The sequence below is a fragment of the Belonocnema kinseyi genome, chromosome 7 (genome assembly GCF_010883055.1).
Source record: "Belonocnema kinseyi isolate 2016_QV_RU_SX_M_011 chromosome 7, B_treatae_v1, whole genome shotgun sequence".
Lineage (NCBI taxonomy): Eukaryota > Metazoa > Arthropoda > Insecta > Hymenoptera > Cynipidae > Belonocnema > Belonocnema kinseyi.
In genome coordinates, this window is record NC_046663.1 from 127528492 (window position 1) to 127537635 (window position 9144).

Sequence of the window (9144 nt, forward strand, 5' to 3'; positions counted from 1 at the left end):
CACATCTAGATTTTTTTCGAGAGGAATGCATTGGTGCACTTGGTTTTTCGATCCGATGCATACTTTGTTTATAACAATTGCAGAAAGATAACAAATGGCGTAATCGTTTAAAAAATTGTTAAACAAAAAAACAAAAAATGCACATCGAGATATTTCCGAGACGAATCCACAGGTGTTTTTACTTTTTCGATGTGACTCTTAGTTTTTTTTAAAATAATTACACAACTTTGAAATCCATATCTGTGGCAAACTTCAACGTCGTGAAGCAAGAATCTATCTTCTTCATTCCCTGTAGGATCAGGAAAGCTGATGGGAATATATTCTATATACACCTTATCTTCATTTTCTTCCATTTCCATGAAAATGAACGAACCTGTGAAAAAGAAAATTATATAAGTTCTCATTTTTGCTTGTTTTAAACGTATTAGCGTATTATTGGGCATTGCAATTAGGAAAACTACATATTTGCTATATTAAATAAGACATACCACTCGCTTCATAAGATGTATTTACGATACCATTTGGACAGCGGTTGCATCTCGCGTCCTCTTGCAAGACGTCGAGGATACTATTTTCAGAGACTAAATCGTGGAGTAATCTATTTGGCAAAATGTAATGTCGTTTCTCACTTACTTTAGTGACACATAATCCACTGCATGTTAACGATACCGTACACTGAGGTACGGAAGCAAATAAAATTTGAGCCAACATGTAAACATTCATACAGCAGTTTACTAAAATTTGATTTTTGGCAATTTTGTAAAATTTGTTCTTATCCAATTTGGCCATCACATTATTTAGTTTCGCCCCCCTTTTTCGATAGGAGTTTTAGGTACCGTTGTTTTTTATGTACATCACCAAGTCTAATGTAGGATTTGACTTCCGGTGCCCATTAAACATGCTAGCAGTACTGAGCAGCTAAATAATTCTATTTGTGTAAAAAATATATTCACTTCGTTAAAAAAAAAACAGAAAAGAGGAAAGTATTGTCGTAGAAATATTACATTACATTTTTTCTTTTACACGAATTTAGGGCTTATGCGGGGCTTTCGTATAGTCCCCGGACCACCTTATCCAGTATGTCGGGTTCCGGAAAACCGGAGTCTAACCATCCCTTAACATTAGAAAACTATTTCTTTCCCAAAATTACTGTTGAAGTGCTAGAAAAAGTATTACATCAGTTCGCAATATTTTTTAGGTGTCCGGGAACATCAAAAACTCTTCCAAATACTACCCCTAAGACTCGAATTCCACCCCGTAAAAGAATTTGACATTAAACCGAGAATGAAGTATATCAGAAGATTTTTGTGGTAAAACTCTTTTTGGGGGCGTTGTAAAACGTAAGAAGAGCCCTTTATTCCTGGCGAACTCACTTTTATGATTGGTGCATATTTATTATTTAGGGTAGTTTTTCTATGATAGGGATAGTTTTTAAAAATTGCACCGACGGCTATGAAAGAGCGTAAAGCTGGCAGTCCTACGGTAGAAATATTTTTGCATCAACTTTTTTCTTGAAAAGAAATTAAGGGCTCATATAGGGCTCCTAATTCCTGTGAGAGAAAAAAGTAGATGTAAAAAATACGTCTACAATATTACTTTTATCTAAATACAATGAAGGTTTTCCGGATTTTGTTCTAGTACTCTGCGCGTGGCGTTTGAAAACAGGTTTGGTTTAATGTGCTTAGATATCAAACCCTTCCAGTTTTCTTCCATTCTTAATGCAAGTATATGCGGTGCACTTTCTAAGACCAAACATTGTTCGCACAAATCCTTTTCTGCTTCTGAAGCGTTTGAGTTACACTTCATGGTTGTCAAGCACAACTGACAACAAAATTTTCCATTTTTTTTGCTGGCTGACTTTCTGCAAACTTTGCATTGATATCTAAATCTGTAAAAAGGTTGAAATGAAAAATAATTCGAATCAAAATGAGGCTTGTGTAAATGAACTTACATGAAAATAATGTTACATTATTTTATAATTACAAAAGAGACCATTGACAACTTCACAAAAAGATATACATATTTGGAGTACATTAATGAATTTTTAAATGGTGACATACCTTTAATTTTAGTATTCTTGCCTTTGTCAACCTGCGTGTACTCTTCCTCGAGAAGCTCTTCACTGAAAACAGTGGACTTTTTATTGATGACAGTAGTGATTATACCAACATCAGAAGCAGAATGATCAGAATCAATCTCCTTTTCGTTTCTTTCTGTTTCCATAAGTTTAGCTTCGATTAAGTTTGAGTGTCCAAGAACATACATTAACTTGTTTTTGACAAAATCATCTGGTCTCATGGAATGCATAGTAGAAGCCTTATTATTAAACAGATCTTGTTTAATATTTCTTATCTGGCTTTCACAAGGAGCGCTAGAACCTGGAATCTTACCGAACTTGAACTGATCTTTTAGAATACAAGACCAAAGTGGATATGTATTAAGATCTCGCTTGACACGTTCTGTTATAAGTGGCATACAGTAGGCATTATCATGTTCTCCATGTTCCGAATTGGCTATCATCCTAGCTTCGTCATCTACCTGCTTGTTCCAATCGGACCAGAAGTCACTTGATGGCCCAACGTCTCCCTCTATATCATCAAAGATGCTATCGTCCGCTGGACGACTTGGTGCCCACTCTTCACTTTTTTCTTTGCTGCGGATATCCATTTCTTCTAATTCTCTTGGATCAATTAGTTTCTTTAAAAAGTTCCTTTGCTTTTCGCACTATGTATCTTCATCAGTACCTATAATGTGACCATCAGTTTCGCAGTGTGCCACAACTAAGATAGCTTTCAGGACTTTTGTCGCATTTTTCATATTTCGGCACTGGATAAACTGCCCCATAGAAGCTTTTTAAAAAATTCGGACTTTTATGGAATTCGTTTGTTTGCGCAAAAAATCAACGTACAATTTTATGAAATGAGCAACGTCTATTCTTATGTAGCATCGTGGAAGATTTCCTTCTCCGCAGGCGATACAATATTCTTCTATTGTGAAGTATCCTGTGAATACTTGAATTGCAGCAGTTAAAATTGCCTTTGCACCGTCGCTCGTAAACTCTCTTGGATGAGGAGCTCCTGATCTTACCCACTGGCGAAGAAAATTCACAATTGCAACAGTGTTGTGAACTTCACTCAGCATCATTGCAATGATGTACTGACCGCTCTCGTCATTAACAACCATTAAATAGAGAAATATGCGTCTCGTCTTCTCTCCATTGCATGTTTCAAATGATCGGATCATTTCACCAGTTGCATCCGTAGCTGTACTGGAAGTACTTTTACGTACATGATGGATCCAAAGGCGGGTTTGATGCGCTGTCCAGAACTGTACGTAGAAAGGACTGTGCCCGATATTGTGAATTTGATTGCCTCATTCAGTTTTCTTCATAATTTCCAGGGCGTTTCATGGATCTGGGTGGAGTTGGGTTGAACGTACGTGTTCCGCTTTGGCCACTCGCAATACAGAGAAATTAGGCTTGGTGCTCTTAAGAATCGTTTCCTGCATTTTGTAATATTCCCTCCTTTTCTGACAGGACAGTCTATTCAAACTTTCTTAGTATACGTTACGTTATCGATAGTGCATTTTAAAATGCTCCCGCAAGTACAGGCACCTGTAATTCTCAAGATAATTCTCATCTCATTTCGTAAATATAACGTTGTGAGGTCGTAAAAAGGCATTGACAAAATATTACTGTATTGATAATAGCACACTTAATACGAAAGTATATTTTTTAAAATAAAATATTGGAATGAAAGATGACACTTGATGACAGAGAATTCAAATTGCCAATCGCCTCTTTTGAGAACATGTCATACTTACCCGATTTTTATCATACCGACATTTTTTTAACTAACGTCCACACCATATGAGATTTCGAGGTGAAAATTCGGGTAAGTAGATAAAAGAGACTTTTTGTGCATTTTTTTGTTTGAGCATTTTTTGCGAATATGTAGTTTAGGTATAAATCAAAGTGTTTTTTTTATCACAGACATTTCTGTATTTTTGAATATTTTCAGAAAAATATTTTATTTGTAAAAAAATACATGTTGCATTTCCTCAAAAAAGGCAATTGTTATCGAAACAGAGTATATAAATAATAAGACAAATTTTGTAAGTATGTGAATACCAAATAAATAATCGAAATTTGATTCAGTGGCTTGGATTTTTGTTCTCGATTGTAATCGATTTTGAACCCTTTGTAGCTGATACTTTTACGAGCTATTGATTTTGTTAATTAAGGGCATCCTGTTTTTGGTGAAGCCAGCGTTTTAATGAATTTTCATTTGTTGTAAAAAAATACTCCGTTTGGATTTCCAGGATGACTGTTTTAATCACAGAGAAAAATTTCAAGTCATTTACCGCTTCACTAACATTTTTCACGGTCAATGAAAGTAAAAAATTCGAACATGTAAAATTAAAAGTATAAAATGTTGTATTACATCTTTTCAAATTGGAAATTATTAAACAAAATTTTTCATAAATTCTAAATATCCTATAAAATGATTTGAATTCTTCCTAATTTGTTTTTAAGTCCTGCATAAAAAAAATTTCGTTAAAACCTTCCAGAGACATTTTAGAAAATTTTGGAAAAAATTTATAGTTTTTAATATTCTTTTTAAATTAATTTTTCAAAATAAAAAGTCAGTTTAAATTTCCCTATGAATCTTAAAAAATGTTCTTTATTCCTTTAAAAAGCCTTTCACAAGTTTTAAATTCTTCTAAACTTTTTTCCGAAACCTGCATAAATCTATATTATGCTTCAAATTTGGCAGTGGGCTATTTGCACCAAAATTTCGGTACGAATAACCAAATTTGTTTGGTATACGTAGGCACTTCGTTTAAATTCTTTGATATCACTGCCAATTTTTAACTAATTTTGAATCTTTTCAGACCTCTTCTAAATTTCTCCCGAACTTACTCGAACTTTTTCTATGAATAGTAATAGGTGCTCAATATTTATTATACATCCAAATTAAATAACTTTATTGTAAATTATATTTTATCAGAACTTTATTATCATTAAATTTGTCAGGCTGAAAGTTTATTTTTGAATATTTTATTTATAATTACGGATAATAAATGTACAGTCTAATATTTCTAAATATTTAGCAATTATTCTTGTCCTTAATTCAAAAATGTCAAACTTTAAACTAAAACAATATTTTAAAATTATTAAAAGCCTTTAATTATAAATATATTGTTTGTAAGTTATTTAAAAAATGTTAATAGGTTATAAAGTTTTAATATGGCAGTTACATTTATTTAACTACTGAGGCTTTCCAATTGAAACAGTTTAATCTTTCACGTTAAAGTCTGGAAATTTTTAAATTTTTAACTCATTTCGAATCGTCTTGTAAAATTAATTATTCTTTACTTGTGAATCCTTAATGTAAACATTTTTTAAATCATTATAATTTACATTAACAGTTCATAAATTTAAAATATTTTTTATCAAAAATTGTCTATTTCAAACGCTTCTAATTCTAAGTTTCTTAAGCCTTCGAAACGACATTAAATGTTTGTTTAAAAGAAAAATTTAAGCTTAAAAATTAAAATCGAAAATGGAAAATTTTTCAAGTGAAAGATTTTTGATTTGCGCATTCTAAACTTAATGCTATCATAATTTAAAGGCACTGGCTAGAATCCCGGTACCGGCAAAGAAGTAATCTACCGGTACCTTATCACAAACCTTATTGTACATTATTACATTTTCATCACATTTTTTATTACATTGCTATTACATTATTATTGTGATCGTACATAATATTCTTTCTGCGACCAGTCCCAGGGCTGCCTTCCCACTCCCACAAGATGTTGCACAGGGGTAAGGGTTTGGCTATAATTATTTCTGTGACCCGACAAATGGGTGTCTTCCCGCCTCCAAAAAGTGTTGGAAAGGGGTAAGGTTTCGACCAACAACATTTATGTCACCAGCCACAGGGGGTAGAGATTTGAACAACATTATTTACGTGAAAAGTCACAGGGGTCCCTTCCCGCCCCCACGAGACGTAAGAAAGGGATATGTGTTTGTTCTGTGACCAGTCACAGGGGTGCCTTTCCAGGAAACATTTTTGTCTATACCGGAAGTATATTCAGTCCGCATTGAAAATTATAATAAGTCAACTTATTATTTTTTAAAACTGTTGAAATCAATATTGAATCCATCTTTTTCAACAAATTTTTGGAATTCCCGGTCAAAAAATAAATTCACTGTCATTTCCCGGTTTTTGAAGGTCTCACAAAATTCTCGTTTATTTCCCGGTTTCCCGGTACAGTAGCCACTCTGATTTCTCTTTCACATCTGTGAACTAGTAGGTTATTAATATTTTTAAACAATACTTGTTTTGATACTTATAGTAGTAATTTGTTTTAATTGGGTATAACCGTTGGGGTGGGAGGATGGAAATATTTTTTTTTTAAATTACCTGGTTCGAAATATTAGTTACGAAAAAATATTTTTTAAAAAACATTAATTAACAATTTTTCAGAACTATACAAAATTACAATATTATAGAATTTTGTAATTTGGGAATAATATATCGAACATAAGAGTTTAAAATATCAGCTTTATTGCAAACAAAATTTTGTGTAATCTTGATAAACAATTTATTTAAACAAGAACTACCAACGTGTCAGATTAGTGTATAAAATATCACAGTGTACAAAAATTGTTCTAATCAACTACATATTTAAATGATATTTGGTAATAAAAATTGTTATTTAATTGAAAATTTATTAACAATCAATAAAGCTATACAAAATTTCTGAATTTATTAAGGATTTACTATGGCAGACCTTTAGATTTAGCAAATACGTTTATTGTGGGATAAGTGTATTTGAACAAAAACAATTTTTTATAAAGAAATTACGGGGTTTTAAATTGTTTAAACAATTTCTTTAAATAAAGGATAAAGGAGTTACGGAACAACTCAATATAGCATTAGATTATACAGAAAAAAGACGTGCAGTACATGGGATTTATAATTTTGTTTTCAACTCGAGTTTTTATGTACTGTAAAAAAATTACTAAGCCCACGGAATAATCTGGTGTACCACAAGAGATTCAATCAAAATTCACAACCTTCCTTATTTTATAAAATGATGAATATTTATCTGAAAAACATGTAACTTTTAAACAGAATTTCCAAAAGACGATAAAAAATCTGTTTTGAAGTAAATGAAAATTTATAATGCAAGCTGTATATATTCTCTTAGACAGACATAGGAATTATAATTGACAGTCTATTAATGTCCATTAAGCTCCCTTTGACGCAAATAATTATTTTCGAAATGATTTTAAAACAATTTTTGAAACGAAGTTAAGAAAAACAGCTTCATGGATTCCTAATGATTATTCTTCACACTTGAAACAGTTGTTAATTTCATAATGAGTTGACGATAGAAGTTTAACATCACTAACTACAACCCTAAATATCTTTTCCCTCATAGTAGCAAAAGAATGGCGCGTCGGATTTGATTCTAAGTTTTTTTTATGAATTGTTTACACAAAACTTCTTTAAAAAAAGTTGACACAAATTTATATTACATATTTCAAGAGTCTTAAATGAGCTTGAAATTATGTTGGGTAACGTGTTTTTTTCAGACTTTACTAATTGTTAAAAAAAAACGTTTAACAAAGATTTAAAAAGTTGTATGCTTATTTTGAAAGCCCTGAAAGAGACCTAAATTATTGTGGAAAGAAATAATGCCTAAGTCGTTTTTTCTGTGTTTGGCCCTGTTCGCTTAACGTTAAGATAGCACGACCACAGGTTTTTTTCGTAAAATTGCTGAGCATTATATTTGACAATAGGGCATTAAGTGAGCCCTCAATGAGCCCTAAATTGTAGTGCAAAGAAATATTGTCCAAATCATTTTCTTCTCTGTGTGTTCCTGCTATCTTAACGTTAAGATGACAGAACCACAGGTTTTCAAGATAAAAATACGTGCCATCAAATTTGGCAAGAGGACGTTAAGTGAGCCCTAAATTATTGTGGAAAGAAATAATGCCTAAGTGGTTTTTTTCTCTGTGTGGTCCTGCTAGCTTAAAGTTAAGATAGCATGAACACAGGTTTTTTCGAAAAATTGCGGAGCATTAAATTTGACAATAGGGCATTAAGTGAGCCCTAAATGAGCCCTAAATAATTGTGGAAAGAAATAATGCCTAAGTCCTTTTTTTCTCTGTGTGGTCCTGCTAGCATAACGTTAAGATAGCATGACCACAGGTTTTTTCGAAAAATTGCGGAGCATTAAATTTGACAATAGGGCATTAAGGGAGCCCCAATTGGGCCCTAAATTATTGTGTATAGAAATAATGCCTAAGTCGTTTTTTTCTCTGTGTGGTCCTGCTATCTTAACATTAAGATAGCAGAACCACAGAATTTAAAAAAAATGCGTACCATCAAATTTGTCACTAGGACATTAAGTGTGCCCTTAATGACACCTAAATTATTGTGAAAAGAAATAATGCCTAAGTCGTTTTTTTCTCTGTATGGCGCTGATAGGTTAACGTTAAGATGGCAGAACCACATGTTTGTAAGAAAAAAATGCGTGCCATCAAATTTGGAAATAGGACATTAAGTGATCACTAAATGAGTCCTAAATTGAGGAGTTCTGGACAAGAAGACGACAGGCGCTCGAGAACGAGTAAAAGTATTGTCCAGGCTGTGACGTCAGGTATCAAAAGTGAAATTCGAAATTTGAAAAAACCAAAAATATAGTTAGATAGCTCTTGAAAAATGAACCTGAGTCTCCATTTACATTTTTTCTCTCGGGCTGCAAATTTTCCAGTAAACAAATAAAAACTGACTTTTTTAAATTGAAAAAAACCATGTTTTTTCACATTCAACTCGCCGTAAGTAATTTATTTATCAACTAATTAACAAATTTCTTTTTGAGTTTTATTTGTGACACTCTAGCGGAGGCTACAGTGTCCAAAAAGGTTCAAAAGTTAATTTCTAATGTTTTCTTTTTTAATCCGAATAAAAAACCACGTTTTTAGACTTTCACATTAAAAAAGTGAGCGAGGAAGTTTGAGCCTCTACAAACTTCAAGCTAACGAATTCGAAAATCTCAATTCGATTTAATTTTTAGTTCCATAATTACAGCGAGTTTATTGCGAGCTCGCGACGCAACACCACAGGA

At 32.5% G+C, this 9144-nt stretch overlaps 1 protein-coding gene across 1 annotated transcript in view; it reads right to left on the reverse strand.

The window, feature by feature from the left end:
- Positions 1 to 227: 227 nt before the first annotated feature.
- Positions 228 to 9144, reverse strand: part of LOC117177388 — a 314351-nt gene continuing 305434 nt past the window's right edge. Inside the window, exon 2 of the mRNA XM_033368040.1 lies at positions 228 to 373. Coding sequence (XP_033223931.1) covers positions 340 to 373 — 34 coding nt within the window. The 3' untranslated portion in view covers positions 228 to 339. The remainder of the gene's footprint in view (positions 374 to 9144) is intronic.